This window comes from Camarhynchus parvulus, chromosome 20, assembly GCF_901933205.1.
Source record: "Camarhynchus parvulus chromosome 20, STF_HiC, whole genome shotgun sequence".
Taxonomy (NCBI): domain Eukaryota; kingdom Metazoa; phylum Chordata; class Aves; order Passeriformes; family Thraupidae; genus Camarhynchus; species Camarhynchus parvulus.
In genome coordinates, this window is record NC_044590.1 from 6,053,675 (window position 1) to 6,069,280 (window position 15,606).

Consider the following 15,606-nt stretch of genomic DNA (forward strand, 5'->3'; position numbering starts at 1 on the left):
CCAACCCCCCAGCCCCCACCTGGACTTTGTCATTTAACTGTTCCATCTAATTAGTGGGAGTTTTGTGCCTGGCACCCCCACTCCTGGCCTTGAGCCCATTATTTTGATTCTCCTCTGCTTGCAGTTGGCCTGTGTAGCTCATTTTTGGGTGTGCAGCTGGGATTTGAAAGAGGCTACTTAAAAAGAAATATGAAAAATTAATTGTAGGAGTCTGGGCTGCCAACTGCAACCATGGTGGGGTATGAGGAACAAGCTGGACCCACCCTTGGGTCAACAGCTCTAGACATGCTGTGTCCTGCATCCTGGGTGTCCCATGATGGCCAAAAAAATTGCAAAAGGATTTCCTTGTCTGGGTTTTGGACTCAGCAATTTCCTCACCCTCTCCCAGGCAGAGATGCCCAGGGCAGAGGGCAGGAGGAGAGAGCGCGCCTCAGCGTGGCCTGTGCATTCCTGAACTGATGAGAACTGGGAAGAAAGAGAGTCTTTAATAAAATATTCTACTCCCTCTTACCCAAGCAGCACCTGAATAGATGAGTGAGTCCCCCAAGGTCTCAGCTCTCAGCCTTGCTCCCAGTGCCACACAGGGATGTGCATTTTCCCCACTGTGTAATGTCCCTGTGCATTTTCCCCACTGTGTAATGATGTCTCCATGCATTTTTCTCACTTCAGCATGAGGAGGGGAACTGAGGATGGAGCACAGAAGTGTTTGCAGACCAAAGGGAAGGGACACTCCCTCTGCTACCCTTCTGCAGCCCTTGTGACAAGCGTGCTCCTCATGTCACACTCCATCAGGAGCAAAAGGGGCTGCCTGGTTATGCCCTGAATAAAAAAAACTGACCAGATGCAGCACAGAGAGCTTGTGCCTCACTGTTTTAAATGAGGTCTCAGTGAACTTCTGGTGTGCAAAAGGAGACTGTGAACTGATTTACCTTTATTGACCTTTGCCAGATTAGATCCTGCAGTGGTACCAGCGATAGACGAGTGCAGCTGATTTCTAACACACAAGGCTTTGGATCTTGATTTGCACCTAAATGAAAGAGTACTTTCAAATGACAAACATCCCTGAGGACTAAATACTGCCTCTGAGCTGAGCCTACCAGACATGCAGAGCACACACTCATCCCTGCAAACCTCTGTCTGCACAGGACACACACACACAGCTCAGCCCCATGCCAGGAAAGAGATGATAAATCACAACCTTTTTCTAGTATCTTTTGTTTTATTATTATTTTCCTATTCAGTTCCAGGAGCATCCCTGCTGCTTTGAATCCCTTTTAGTACTATAAAACACCTAAAACAAAAATAAAGAAGAAAAAGTGTGTTCATAGAAGTTTCTGGTCCTTGTGCTGGGGGAAAGAAAGTGGGAGGATGCAGTAAAAGTGACAAAGATAAGGAAGGCACAGATATCTGATGGATCAAGTATTTCCTCTTCAGTCCCTGTGACCAGCCTACAAAGATGTATTAAAAACCAATCTGTCCACAGATTTGGGGTTGTGGTGGCCACACAGGGACTTCAGTTCTAGCACCACTAAGGAGCACCTCCAAAGAGCACCCAAACCAGCAGAGCTGCCTGCACAGCCCTGCTTTGGCTGCAGAGCACCAGGGAGCCACAAACACAAACAGCATTTTGCATCCACCCAAAACCCACAGCGTGGCCTCCCAGCCTAATTGACAGAAACCAGCAGCTCCCCTCCACTAATGAGAGCAGCCATTACACCTAATTAGCTGAGGTTCTGTTCCAGGTCCTGTTACGTTTGCACTCAAAATGCATCTTCCAGCAAAGAGCCTTCTTGGAGGGAAAAAAAAGGAAGAGGAGCATAATTCCAATTAAGCCCCTAAATGGGAAGAAAGTTGGAGAATGGAGGTCATGCTGAGGAAAATGGCTTTGAAGAATGGCAGGTGACTCTGAGGCCATGGGATGTGCCACCTGTCACCAACAGCTGGCAAAGCAGAGCTGGAGATCCAGGCTGGCCACACTGCACCTGGCACCCCAGCCCTGAGGTTGCTCTTGGTCTTTTTGATGGCAACAGAAGATGGCTGGGGTTTCTTCTGGGCTTCATGTTTCTTTGTCTTTTATTTTTTAGTGATTTCTCCAGATGTTTCCTGGCAGCACAGTGCACCTGAGGAAGGTTTAGCTTCTTAATGAATAGTTTTGGATGGGTGTCCAAGGGACAGTTCACACAAGGGCGGGTGGGTGGTGACAGCAGTGCATGGGAAGAGGAGCAGAGTAGAACAGTGGCATCAAAGCAGCTTCAATTTGTCTGTATTTCCTGGGGGCTGTGGAGGAAAGAGGCACCTTGGCAGACTCTGGGCTGCCCCCATTGAGGGCAGAGCCCATCCCTGGGAGGCTGACAAGGGCAGGAAGGGTCCAGGGGCTGAGGGGCTCGTGGACAGTCAGTGCAGAGGGTTCAATACAGGCAAAAGTACAGTGGTCCTGGGACAGGGGGTGGTACAGGGGGTGTGAGAGCAGGCACAGCACCAGGGGGTCTCATGGTGGCTCTCTGAGCCCTCTAGGGGTGGGTTGGACTGGCTGGTGGAGAGCAGGAGTGCAGGTCTCAGGGCACCTGAAATGGCACAAGAAAGCAGAAAAGCTCTGTAAGAGCAGCTGGAGGCAGAGTGAGCTGTTTGTACCTGGCAGGTCTGGGGCAGGAAAACCTTTAAACCCACAGTAATACTTTTCAGGGACCCTGTAAAGCCAGGCCTCATCAAGGATCTGAAACAATGGCAAGGAAAAGCCAATTCATACATCACACTGCACTCTGTCACATTTCTGAAGCAGAGTCCCTGTTTGAGTGGAAAATCTGTAAAGACCAAAACACCAAATCATGCTGATAAACAGCCTGGCCAGCCTCCAGGCTTTCCCTTTCTGCTTTTTCCTGTGTTTATCAGCACAGACCAGCCTTTGCTTGCCCCATCCTTTAATCTAACTTCCAGAGAATGAATGTTCCTCTTAGCACTGACTGCCTGGCAGAACTGCACTTCTCAAAACTCCTCTGCTCCTGTCCCTGAAATAATGATTTGCAACACATAAAACCCATTCACCACCTTCTCCAGATTGGCAGGTGCCAGGGAGCTGTTCAGCCTCTCTGCAAGGCTGCAGGGATCTCCATGGGAAGCAGGAGAAGGGAGCTCAGGCTGTGTTGTCCGTGCCCATGAGCGCCTGGACTGGAGTTGTGGCCAGGACTGTGTCACTGCTGAGAAGCAGTGGGAGTCCCCAGGCTGGCAGGGGCTGACAGGGACTTTACACAGGCACCTCACAGCTGTGCTGCCCTGGCTTGGGCTCAACAAACAGAGGACTGGTGCCTTCAGGAGTGAGGAGCACGGTGACTCAGATGGGCAGGGGGAAATCTCTGCCAGTTTGTAAGCAAATGATGGATTGCTCCATCTGCCCAGATGTCCTTGTTCCCCAGGGGAGGAACCAGTCCATCCACTCCATCACTGAGCTTTGTGATATCCCTCCCCACAAAGATCCTTCTGAGGCTCTTGGATTTGGGGTTATGACATTAAATGTTGTTAGAATAAACCTACCCAGAGTCCCAGGAGAATAGGCCCAGGAGACCTCACCCAAACCACCTGGTCCATCCTATACTTATGTCTTTCCCCATCTTTGCCAAACCAGTTCCTAAAGGACCTCCAGGAATGGATACGCCACCACGTCCCCAGACAGCCCATTCCAGTGAGTCACTAATCATTGCCAGCAGAGACAATGTCTAACCTGCTGCATTTAAGGCTATTACCTCATGTCCCATTCATCACCTCATTGCTCCATCCTCCCTGCATGGGAACACTGCTGAGGTGTCCCCCCACACTGACCCTGTGGGGCCCCAGCCCAGAACAAACACACTGACCTTACACAAGGAGGCAACATGGTCATCTTTTTCTCCATTTGTCCCCAACCTTCCTGCCCTGTCCACGTGTGCTGGTGCTCCTGTGGTGCCACCTCAGCTGGCTCTGTAGTGCATTCACCTGGGGGGGAGAGAGCAGCAGCTCTGAGAGGAGTCTGCATCACTGCACAGGTAATCTTTAACCTGCCCCAAATGCAAGGATTCTTCACCACTGCACAGGTAATCTTTAACCTGCCCCAAATGCAAGAAGAAAATGCTGGCTCAAGTTTTCTTTGCTGAGGTTCATGACTCCATGAAAGACAAGCATCAGGGCACCAAGTTTTACCTGTTTCCGTAGGGAAGTGACTGTCTTCTCCAGTTCAGCCACAAGGGACTCAAGGTTCTCTCTGGAGGAAGAGCTTGGAGGGGTGCCTCGTCTCTGGGGCCAGGGATAAAAAGTGAAAGGGGTTATGCAAACTGCAGCTTCCTGAGTGAGGGAATCATTTTGCCTTCTCCAACATCAGCCTCCAAGTGAGCATCAAAGGGAAGGGCCCAATTGCCAAAGAGCCCCTCAGCCCAGGTGTTTACACATCAGAGCTGGGCTCTACACTCAAGTGAGGAGGACTGGCTGAGCTCAGCACCTCTCTGCTGATCCACCCCCAACTCCAGATCTCTGCAAAGCACCAGATTCAGAGGCCTGAATGGGCTGAGTTATTGAAACTCCTGTTTCATAAACTGCAGGTAGAAGGGGTGATACTGCACCTGGGCAAGGCAGGCTTGTGGTTTGCAGGGTTTTCCTCTGGGTAGCTGAAGCCAGGAGACCTCTTACTTCGGAAGCGCTGTGAAAGAGCCCTGAACTGCCCTCGTGTCCTGCAGTCTTGGGAAGGAAGGGAAAGTCTGCAGTGAGGACTGGTGTTTGAAGCAGGACTGTGTGAACTGCAGCAGCACAAGCCGCCCCTGTCACCATCCACCGATGGGAGGGGGGGAAGTAGAATTAATCAAATTTTGAATCTGTGAAGTGACATGTGGTGGGGATCATGTCCTGTTTCAGTCTCTTCCTCAGCCAGAGACCAAAGACCTCAGTGAGGTGGGCTTTCAGACAGATTAAATGATGCTAACAGAGTTAACAGGCTTCCTAGAGAGGTAGCCAATATCCCAAACCTCTTGAGGTTTAGAAGAAGCATTTGGATATAATAATAATTAAGATATAATTAATTATTTGCTTTAACTTTTGATCAGCCCTGAATTGGTCAGACGATTGGACAAGATGATTGCTTCAGGTCCTTTACAGTTGAAATATTCTATTCTATTCTATTCTGTTCTGTTCTGTTCTATTCTATTCTATTCTATTCTATTCTATTCTATTCTGTTCTGTTCTGTTCTATTCTATTCTATTCTATTCTATTCTATTCTATTCTGTTCTGTTCCATTCATTCCATTCCAATTCTATTCTATTCCAATTCTATTTTATTCTATTCTATTTTCAGTTCTCTTTGCGCCCATTTGCTGACACAGGGGTCTCATGGTACAGCCAGAAATCAGCTACAATTCCATAAAAGCTGCTGTGGCACATGACAAATGCCACCCAGAGTGGTGCCCACAGCAGTCAGCGCCAGAGCATCCCCCTCCTTACCCTCACAACAGTCCTGCCACAGGCGGAGGTCCACAGCAGGGATCTCCTCACAGCTGACCATGCCCTGCAGGTATGATGCCACCTGGAACACGTCCCTCTGCAGCTGCTGGATGTGGTCACTGTTGTCACAGATGACACGAGCCAGGGACGCCTGTCTGATCTGAGTCAGCTGCGCTGGCGTGAACACTCCGGGGTTCTCATACCAAAATCTGCAGTGGGGTGTAATCACAGCATGACTCAGGATGGGAGAGGAGGGAGTGAGTGAGTGAGTGAGTGAGTGAGTGAGTGAGTGAGTGAGTGAGTGAGTGAGTGAGTGAGTGAGGCTGGGAAAGGAATATGAGTTCCCTGACATCTGTGTGGCAGCACCCACACCCCTCAAAATGAGCGTCTGCTCCGGTGTCAGGTGGCTGCAAACACAGATGGCTTTTTCTGGAGCCACAAACCCCCATGCTCCTGCCCTAAGTGCATCACCAGGCAAAGGTGTCTCGTTCTCACACAAGCAGCAAACAGGGATGAGAAAGAAGCTCCTGTGGACATTTTCTAGGATTTTCATGAGATATTGGGAACATCCTCAATGATTCCCAGTGTTCTGCAGTGAAATGAGAATCATTAAATCAAGAAAGGACACCTTGACAGTAACTGTGACAAGTGTTCTTGCAAATACACTGGACAGAGAACACTGTTCCTCATATCATAAGACAATAAATAAGAAAAAAATACATATTCTGCTTCTTCCTGTAAGGCAAAAAACCTCACAAAGAGAATACCAAAGGATTTGGGATGATTCCAATGGCAATACCTGTCTCCATCCCTCAGCCTTCTGAACTGAGTTGTTAACAGGCACATCAGTGTTGGTCCCACTCTGGTTCCAGGGACAAGATCCTCCACCATAAGTGCTGGAAACAGGTCAATATTTTTGGTAGTTCCATATAAACTGCAGGATAACAGATATTAAAAAAAAAAAGTTAAAAGGCTCTCAAAGAGTGGTGATAAAATAAATCTGATACCAACACAGAAATTTGTATGTCAGGAACTAATCTGGACAATATTTTTAATGGTTTTATCTAAAAGACAATAGGATAAAGACCTGCCTTGGAAGAGGCAGACAGGGCAGATAGGACGCAGTTTAATCAGACTGGAAAATAGCTCCAAGGCTCAATCTGCTCCCAAACTACACCACAGCAGGGCCTGACAACATTCCACCCAAAACCAGACTGATCACTTGGAGAAACTTCATTTGTCTAACCTCATTGTTAAACCACTGTTATTACCCTATCTTAACATCTGTGGGGGGCAATATCTGGGAAGGTTAATCCATGGGTGTACTGGAAGAAGCAGGAACTTTGCACTGACTGGTCTCCAGTAATTTTGATCCTTCCACATCCAAGCTACAGTACCTCCTGAGCTTTTCTCTGATCTCCAAGTTCTTTATCTCATTTCGGAGGTCCTCAAACTCCTGTGCAGAGGAGAGGTTGCAGAAGACCCTGAAGTCGTTGTAGGGTGGGATGCCGTGGTCTCGCCCTCTCTGGATGTTGATAGCAGCCAAGTCCAGTGACACGGAGTGTGCCATGGAGAAGAGTTTCTCTGTCAGCTCCATGTTGAGGAGTTCAGAGGGCACCCGCATTTTCCCAGGAACCCCAAACAGCCCACGGAGGAGGGGGTCGATCCCCCCTTCCTGCATGATCCTGAAAGGGGAGAAGAAGGCCTTGTGCAGGGGGATGTGGCCTTGTGGGATGGGCTGGAAGGTCTCATTCAGCCGGTACAGGATGGGGTTGATCAAGGTGTGCCCAAAGCGGAAAGCGGCCGTGGCAAAGGCGTTGAGAATCCCCGCGTTGACATTGGGGTTATAGCCTTTGTACTCACCAAGCATCTTCATCCCAGCCTCCCCAAGGACCTTGGGCAGCCACTGGGCATAGGTGATGTGCTGCATCTGGGCACCCACAATCTTCCTCGCCTCGTGGTACAGGAGGTCCCCGTCCCAGTGAGGGTTGAGGGTGGTCAGCTCAGTGGCAATGCGGTTGTGCTCCCTGAACCACAGCGTGTGCATGGCCGTGAGCCCCAGCTGCTCGTTGGCACGGTGGTCTCCCGCCAGGAAGCACGGCACGGGGCTCTCATTCTCATCCCTCATGCACTCCGTGGGCGGCCCCACAGCAAAGGGAAGGAGGTGCTTCCCCGAGCTGGGCACAAATTGCCCTGTCTTCAGCAGCCCTTTCCGGCCGCTCAGATCCCGCAGCTCCCGCGATTCCTGCTCCGTGCTGCCGTAAACATTGGAGGCGTCGATGTAGGATGTCAGGTGGTTGATCTGCTCCCTGGCATAGACAGAGTTCATCAGCAGGGAGGTCATGCCGCTGCCACACACGGGGCTCGAGCGCACAAAGAACATGCAGCGCCCGTTCCGCACGCGGGGGTCGTTGGCAGGGACAGCGATGGAGAAGCAGGGAGGGTCATTGGTGCACACCTCGCTGCAAGGGGCTCCGTCTGAGAAACGGGACATGCTGATGGCTGCCACCGTCTGGTCCATGTCATGGTCCAGGAACTGGCCCCACTGCATGAGCATGTGTGTGAACTGGTCATCGGGCGTGATGGTCTCAGTCCCGATCATGGCAGTGGAGACAAGGCGAGGTAGAGGAAGGGGCAGATCCCTGGCATCTTCTGCCAAGGAAAACCCTCGGGGCAGGTTAAATCCATTCTGGTAGGCAGGTTTGAGGAGCCTCTGGAAGGCTGTGAGGGATGCACCCCACATGGGGTGCTGCAGGTTGTTACAAGAGCCATCGTGGGTCCTGTACTTCTTGTGGAAGCAGATGTCAGAGCAGTTGGGAGTGCGGCGGTGCGCGGAGCAGCCCGACAGGTTGGCGATCATGGTCAGGTAGTGAGGGGACACCAGGTCATTGTAGCGATAGCCTGCAGAGGGAAGGGCAGAGCACCAGGTCAGGCATCACCTGCAGCCTCCTGATTCCCACTGTCCCATGGAGCAGCTCTGTGTGAAAACCCCTGTTGGGATGGGCATGGGATGGCCAGGTCTCTGAGCGCGGTGTTGCTGTGGAATTTATGGGAGGCAAAGGAAGCACAGCATCACATCTGACCCACAAGGCAAAAAAGAAAGGGAAAAGAGTTTAACTGCACAGAGCTGGAAATCAGAAATGTTGTGACTGACAGAGCAAACTGTGGGGGGGGGTCTTGGTCCCTATTCTAGGTTTATTTTATAGCTCCCTGGGTTATTGCTGCCACCACAAGCTCTGTCACCCACCCAAGCTCTACGTGACGAGCAGCAGGAAGCCGTGGGTGACTGCCAGGGCACTGCTGGGCCATGTGAAAGCGCTGAATGATGCTGCATTGTGTGGATGCTGACAGGGCAATGAGGAGGAGAAGCTGGCAGTCCAACCAGCCCAGACCAGACCTGCCGCTTGGAGAGACATTCCTTGCACCCTGGAATACATCCAGGCAGGAAAAAATATTTACAGGCCCCAAACATACAATGCCTGCTACATGATGAATCACACATATAGGTAGAAGTACACAGTGTACAGGAATGTTCGTTGTATATCAAGGAAGGGCCAGGTAGGAAGTTTTGGGGTCCAGCTGCTGCATGATTAGACCCCATTAGGTATTTTTGTGTTACACTGCTTTGTTGTTTGCTGTCTTACCTCGATAGAAGGAACCTGAGTTGCTGCGATTTACCTGAGTTTGTAGCTAAGAGGTCAAAGTAGTAGAGACAGAAAAGGGATATCCCACTTTCTCTGTAACAGCACCCAAATACCTCAGAGTTCACAGCACTGTTCTCATGGCCATTTGGAGGGCAGGAAACATCTCAGACCATGCTGTTGAGGGTCTGAATTTCACACCCACAAGGATACTCCTTTATCAGTAAGATGGCTACTATTTTTTAAGGAATAGGGCTTTTATAGCCATCTAAGAAACCTTTACCAAAACAGGGAATTAAAACATTTTCCTGGGTATCAAACTGGTTCAGTGAATATAAGACCAGCCCTTGAGCTGTTAAAAAAACCACGAGATATAGAAAGAATTGCCACCAAGACAACACATTTCTTGATATATCCAACATTTATCTGGATTTTTGATACACCACTGCACAGTTTAAACTTTCATTGTTTTCATTTCATCCTGCACACAAAATTAAGAAGGGAAATGAAATCTCTCCTACCTGTAACATTCATGTCCACAATCAGCCCTTGCTGCACGTGCTCCTGGATCAGCTGCAGGGTCCTTTCAAAGATCTCCCCTGCCCTGGCTGTCTCGATGGTGTAGGGGTCCCTTGGGTAGCGGAACAGAGCCAGGAGGTCATTGGGAGTCTTGGGTCGCCTATTTCCAGGAATTAAAAGTGATGCAGGATCATTAAAATTAATCCGCTCTGCCCAGGGCAGTGAGACCCTACAAGCAGCAAGAGTCAGGCTCTAAGCTGGTCTAGTGCTTGGGCCCCAAATTAGCTCATAAGACCAACGTGGCTTGCCTGCACATTGCAGATGATTAAAGAAAGGATATTTTCCCCAGGAAAATGCACATATTTAATTCTCTCAGTTTCTCTGGGTTTTTTCTATGATAGCAATTTATTTTTTCACTTTTCAACAGCTGAAACCCAGAGGGTTTCTGGCTGAATACAAACTATCCATCCTTCCAATAAAAACATATATTAGGGTAGAAAAGGATTGAATCATATTCACTCGAGAATTTATTTTTTATTGAGGAAATGGTTGGAATTTTTATATTATTATTTCTGTACACCCTCCACAAAGTCAGTTGCATTCATAAAATGACTACTTTGATTATTTTCCTTTTTATTCACTATCTCCACAACCAACTCCAGCTGACAAAATGCAGATAGAAGTGACATAAGAGATGATGCTCATGTATCTCACTTTTCCAGAATCCCAAATCCGTAGGGAAGCTCTATCACATCCCACATGGTTGGTGCAGCTTCAACCTCCAGCACTCAAAAAAATCCTGCATCTTTGCCTTGCAGGCTGCCAATACTAAAATAAGCTTTGATAAATCTTCATTTCTCGTGGGTTTTTATCACTTTTCTGCCTCAGGCCCCAGCTCCAGGCCCTTCCCACACTCACTTGCTGAAGAGCTCGGTGCGTGTGGAGTTGATGGCGTGGTCCACGCTGCTGATGGCCTCGCGCAGCGACGTGGCCACAAACGTGTCCCCGCTGCGCCCCACGTCCGTGGCTGCCCAAAGCACAGAGAAACAACAAAACACCCTCAATTTGCTTCGATATTAATGGGTCCTCCCAGCTCATGAAAATCTGTGCAGCAGCACCAGCTCCAGCGACCGCGCTGCAGAACAAACAGCATTTCCGTTTGTAATATAAACACCATGAATTTATTTTTTAAGAGAGATATTCTGAAGAATATGAACTGCCTGAAAAAGAAGGTGACTTTTTCAGGAGATGTCTGTGGGCACAGGTTCAGAGTTTTCTCATGTACAGCTTTGCAAAAAAAAAAAAAGGCCTGTTTTGGTTAGCAGTTACACTGCAAAAAGAAAATGTAAAAATCACAGTGATTAAGATTTGGATCTTAATCCAAAAGCATATATTTGCTTCCCACAAAGGTACTTCTCAAATTCATGAAATTAATTTAAATATATTGCTCATACAATAATTTTCTGTTTGTGGAAGGCTTTACTTATTCATTACTGGTAGTATTTAATAAATATTTATTATAATAATAGTTCAAATTTAGTGTTAACACATTTTCTACATAATTTTAGATAAAAATACCAAAGTTGTTGTTGGAATACCTTCAGAAGTAAAGACAACATTTTAAAATTACTACAGGATGCATTTTTAAGCCAGGGCCTGTGTCACAGCTGAACAAACCAGTTCCCAGTTGGCTACTGGTGTATGCTACAGTCAGTTGGTGAATGAGGCACCAATCAAGAATAAACCACAGAAATTATCTCAGGAATTATTTCGAACAACAAAGACATTTCTGACTATTTTCAGCTCCTTGCTTACAGCCCCTGTATGGAAAATGCTACTAAATTCATCTAATAAGAGACTCACTATCCACTGTGGCTATTGCTGGAACAGCTCTTTACTTATATTTTAAACTTTTTTGCTTGCCTTTGAGTTCTTTCTTCCTTTGCCAGTTTTCTTACCCTCTAAGAGGTACAATTTCCACTCCTGACCTCTGGTTTGATCAGCAGAGGACAGCTACTCCTCCTTGTTCATTACAGCTTCCCTAACACACAGAGCAGGAGATTGAAAACCAGACCTAGTTCCCATTCCCAAAAGTAGTGCACGATCTAAGGCTGCTCTTGATGATCCTGAAGGTCTGTTCCAGCCTCACTGATTCTGTGAGTCTATGATTCTATGGCCTGAGCAGACATTTACACCCCTGCATTTGCAGTGACAGTGTTGTTCTGCTCCTCCCTTCCCCGGCGTGCAAGGTTTCAGTCAGATGATGATTTGTGAGCACGTTGGCACATTTTAATAAGTCTCTCCTTCCCAGCAGAGGCAATAACTACATGGACACTGGCAGCTGGGCTGGCAGGAGGAGGTTTAAGACAACACCTTTGGCTTTGCAGGGAGCAACTGCAGCTCAGCTGAGCAAACAGCAAGGGGCAGCTGGGAGATGCGTGGGCTTTCCCAACGAGGTGACTCCAACACAAAAGGACCTGTCTGCAAAGAAGCTGAAGAAATCATTTCTTACATAATTATCTGCTCAAAGTGTAGCTGCCAACAGAGCACAGCAGGTCCTTACAGGGGAGCCAGAGAGGCTCAGGGGGGGATACAGTACCAGTGATGGTGAGCTGCATGGCACTCGAGGTGAAGCCAAAGGGGTTCCTTGCTATGCACTCGTATCTGCCCTGGTCAGCCACACCCAGGTCCTGAATGGAGAGGGTCCCATCCTGGCTGATGTGGAATTTGCCACTCTCTGTGATCTGGATGCCCTCCTGTTGCACCATCAAAAGACAAGAAGCTGTGTCAGAGCACAGAAAGCTTCCCACAGGCCCAGCCTTCAGCCTGCTCAGCAAACACAGGGATGGATGTGATGAGCAAATGTGGCCACCAGATGTTAGCATTGCTCTTCCAGAGAAACCAGAGAGACGTCCAAAGACACCTGTTCCTGATGGGAACCACAGTGAGGAGGTCCCTGCTCAGCTCCTTCCCCAGGTTTTCCCCACGGGACACCCCACACAGACACCCCACAACAACACCACACACAGCCAGGCTGGCTGGAACAAGTCCCAAGCCCTGATGCCCCCACAGAAGTTTCATTGCACAGAATTAAGCTGAAAGGTTTTCAGCTTTAGGACAACCTGAAACTGATGGATTTTTGCTGGCCTTGACCTGCAAATCCCAGTTTTTGCTGGCTCTGACAGCATGACTCAAACCCAGCCTCTCAGCCTGGCTGGTGGCAGACATGACTTTAGGTTTTACTTTTTTGTTCTCCTACTTCTTAACATCTTTCTGTTGCCCTGCCACAACCTAAAGCTTGCTCTGCTGCCCTCTCAGGCCCTTTCTTTCTGCTCCCACTCCTGGCTGAGCCCACAGAAAGCTGCAGAGAAAGAAAGCTGGTTCACTTCCCACCAGACTTTTGTGGGGTAAGTGTGGATCAAGCATTTTCTGTGCTTGACTGTGCTCAAAGGCAGGGCAGGTAACAAGGAAGGTCCCAAGTGTTGTACTACAGAATAGCAATAAAAAAGTCAGAAGAACTTAATCTAATGAATTTATGGAAAGAGCAGCCAGGCTTCTGTGTGATTTTGAGGGATCATGGCTTTGCCTCATGATCCCTCAGCTGGAGCTAAAAAGCATCATCCAATACCATAGCAGAAATCCTGGATATAATGACAAACTACTTAGAAAAAAATATATTTTCAGGGTTGCATTTTTTTTTTTCTTCTAGGGATGGTCAATCAAGTATTTACATCATCCTGGAATGTCACTGGCTTCAAGTAACTCTTTTGGAAGGAAGAACAGGAGAATACTTGCTGTAAGGCTTTGAGCCTGAGAAACTGCCATGCTCTCTTAAAAACCCCAAATCAATGGAAATGTTGGTCCTTATCCACGTGTATTGCAAAACTAATGAAACTGGGAGCGGTGTTGAAGGAGAGAGTTGTTTAATTCTCCCCTAGAGGAGCTGTCCCTCTCCCCAGTGATGTGAAATCACCACATACCTTGACCCAGGTGATGGTAGGCCTTGGGTCTCCCTGGGCAGTGCAGGAGATGGAAACGTCCTGGCCTGTCTCTGCCACCAGGTCTTGGGGGGGATGGAGGAACACTGGGATCACTGTGCAACACAAGGAAAAAAAGTCACTGGGGTGAAAAATGCACCAAGGAAAACAGAGAAATCTGTGTGTAAAAAACCATCTCAGCATGGGGAAAGCAGAGCTGCTACTCTTGCAAGGGCTCTGCAGAGGGGCAGCAGCAGCTCACCCTGTGCTATCTGTCTCACTACCAAGCTCTCTGTTCATAAATTTTTGTAATTTATGTTCATTATTTTCTGTTCCTCTGCGTCTCTACTTGGGGCAATTACACAGGAATGTGCTGCACCATTTAAAATCCTTAATTCAAAGGCTTTCTAGAAAATATGCTCCATTTATATTATATTATATTATATTATATTATATTATATTATATTATATTATATTATATTATATTATATTATATTATATTATATTATATTATATTATATTTAAAACTATACTAAAGAAAGAGAAAGGATACATCAGAAAGTTAGAAAAGAATGACGATAAAAACCCCTGACAGACTCAGAGTCTGACACAGCTGGCTGTGATTGGCCACTAATTAAAAACAATTCACATGCTGGGTAAACAATTCTCCAAATCACATTCCAGAGGAGCAAAACACAGAGAATCTGAGGCTTCTCATCTTGCCAGGAGAAGAAATCCTGGCGAAGGGATTTTTCATAAAATATCACAGTGACAGTAAGTCAGATGCCGTCTTCTCTTGCGGGTCTGTGCCTTTCAGCATGGAAAGCTTAAAATTCTCAGCATCCAGGGTTCCAGCAATTTACCACAAAAGTAACATCACAGCTCTGCCAGCCCAGCTCACCTCGAGGGGTCACGGAGAGCTGCACAGGGATGCTCGTGCCGCCGATGGCGCTGATGGCGTGGCACTCGTACTGCCCGTGGTCGTGCAGGGCCACCCGCCCCACGCGCAGCGTGCCCGTGGCCAGCACGCTGTGCCGCCGGTCGCTGGGCAAGGGCCCACCTGGGGGGGTCAAACAGCTCGTTAATTCCCTCATCCCATCAACGCCAAAATGATTTTTGCTTTGGTATGGTTTTCGTATCTATCTATGGCTCTGGGAGCGGTTGTTGGATTGTTATAAAGTTTCTTAACGCTAGCGCTTTTCTTGTCAGACAAACAAATTCCTGAGGGCCGGTTCTGATCTTGCTTCTTGTGGAAATCAAGGACAAGACACCTTCCCAAGACTCCTCCCCAAGACACCTTCCCAAGACACTTCCTCGTGATTAGACATGAACAACTAGCAGGGCGGAGGCTTCAGAAGTGATTGAACCAAGAGGGGGAATGACTTAATTACCTGTGTTTCTAAATAGGGATTCTTGTCAATTATGAGAATTTGCTGAACTTATAAAACTCTACTTGCCCTATGTCACATGTGCTTTGACACATGTGCATTTTCAGAACATTTTCAGCGTGCAATTTGCCATATTTTCACGCGGACGCCTCCAGTTAAAGACCTATTTTTATATTATTTCCTATATTAATATTGTCGCAAAATGTTTAATGTGGTTTCTAGATTCACTGTAGGGGTCTGTGTGATAGTCACATATTTTATTTCCTTCTCAGCATCAACTGCCCTGAAATACCACCTTTCACTGAGTTGTCTTGTCTGACCAGCTGGAAGAGCTGGAACCCTTTTTCTTTCCTTCTAAGAATTTACTTGGTGCAACCTGCAGATTTTTTTGACCCTTGATGGATAGCAAATCACTCTTCAATTATCCAAACTCTCTGTTTCATCAAATAAATGGGAACGTTTGGCATTATCTTTCTAAATTTGTTGGTCTGATTTCCTTGTTGGTCTGGAAACAGTTGTTTCAATATTTTCTCTATTTCAGGAGAAAAGCTGAAAACTAAACTGCTTTAACAAACCCAAATAAAATTATCAAAATTTGTCAGGCTAGCAACTTTTTTTTTATAT

At 47.6% G+C, this 15,606-nt stretch overlaps 1 protein-coding gene across 1 annotated transcript in view; it reads right to left on the reverse strand.

Annotated features, from left to right (window-relative positions):
* Positions 1 to 1,222: 1,222 nt before the first annotated feature.
* Positions 1,223 to 15,606, reverse strand: part of LOC115911848 (peroxidasin homolog) — a 42,609-nt gene continuing 28,225 nt past the window's right edge. The window contains exons 12-23 of the mRNA XM_030963095.1: positions 14,496 to 14,654; positions 13,598 to 13,710; positions 12,217 to 12,373; positions 10,536 to 10,644; positions 9,620 to 9,777; positions 6,855 to 8,358; positions 6,257 to 6,391; positions 5,458 to 5,666; positions 4,587 to 4,701; positions 4,171 to 4,263; positions 3,849 to 3,966; positions 1,223 to 2,564 (exon numbers count right to left, since the gene is read on the reverse strand). Coding sequence (XP_030818955.1) covers positions 3,963 to 3,966; positions 4,171 to 4,263; positions 4,587 to 4,701; positions 5,458 to 5,666; positions 6,257 to 6,391; positions 6,855 to 8,358; positions 9,620 to 9,777; positions 10,536 to 10,644; positions 12,217 to 12,373; positions 13,598 to 13,710; positions 14,496 to 14,654 — 2,756 coding nt within the window. The 3' untranslated portion in view covers positions 1,223 to 2,564; positions 3,849 to 3,962. The remainder of the gene's footprint in view (positions 2,565 to 3,848; positions 3,967 to 4,170; positions 4,264 to 4,586; positions 4,702 to 5,457; positions 5,667 to 6,256; positions 6,392 to 6,854; positions 8,359 to 9,619; positions 9,778 to 10,535; positions 10,645 to 12,216; positions 12,374 to 13,597; positions 13,711 to 14,495; positions 14,655 to 15,606) is intronic.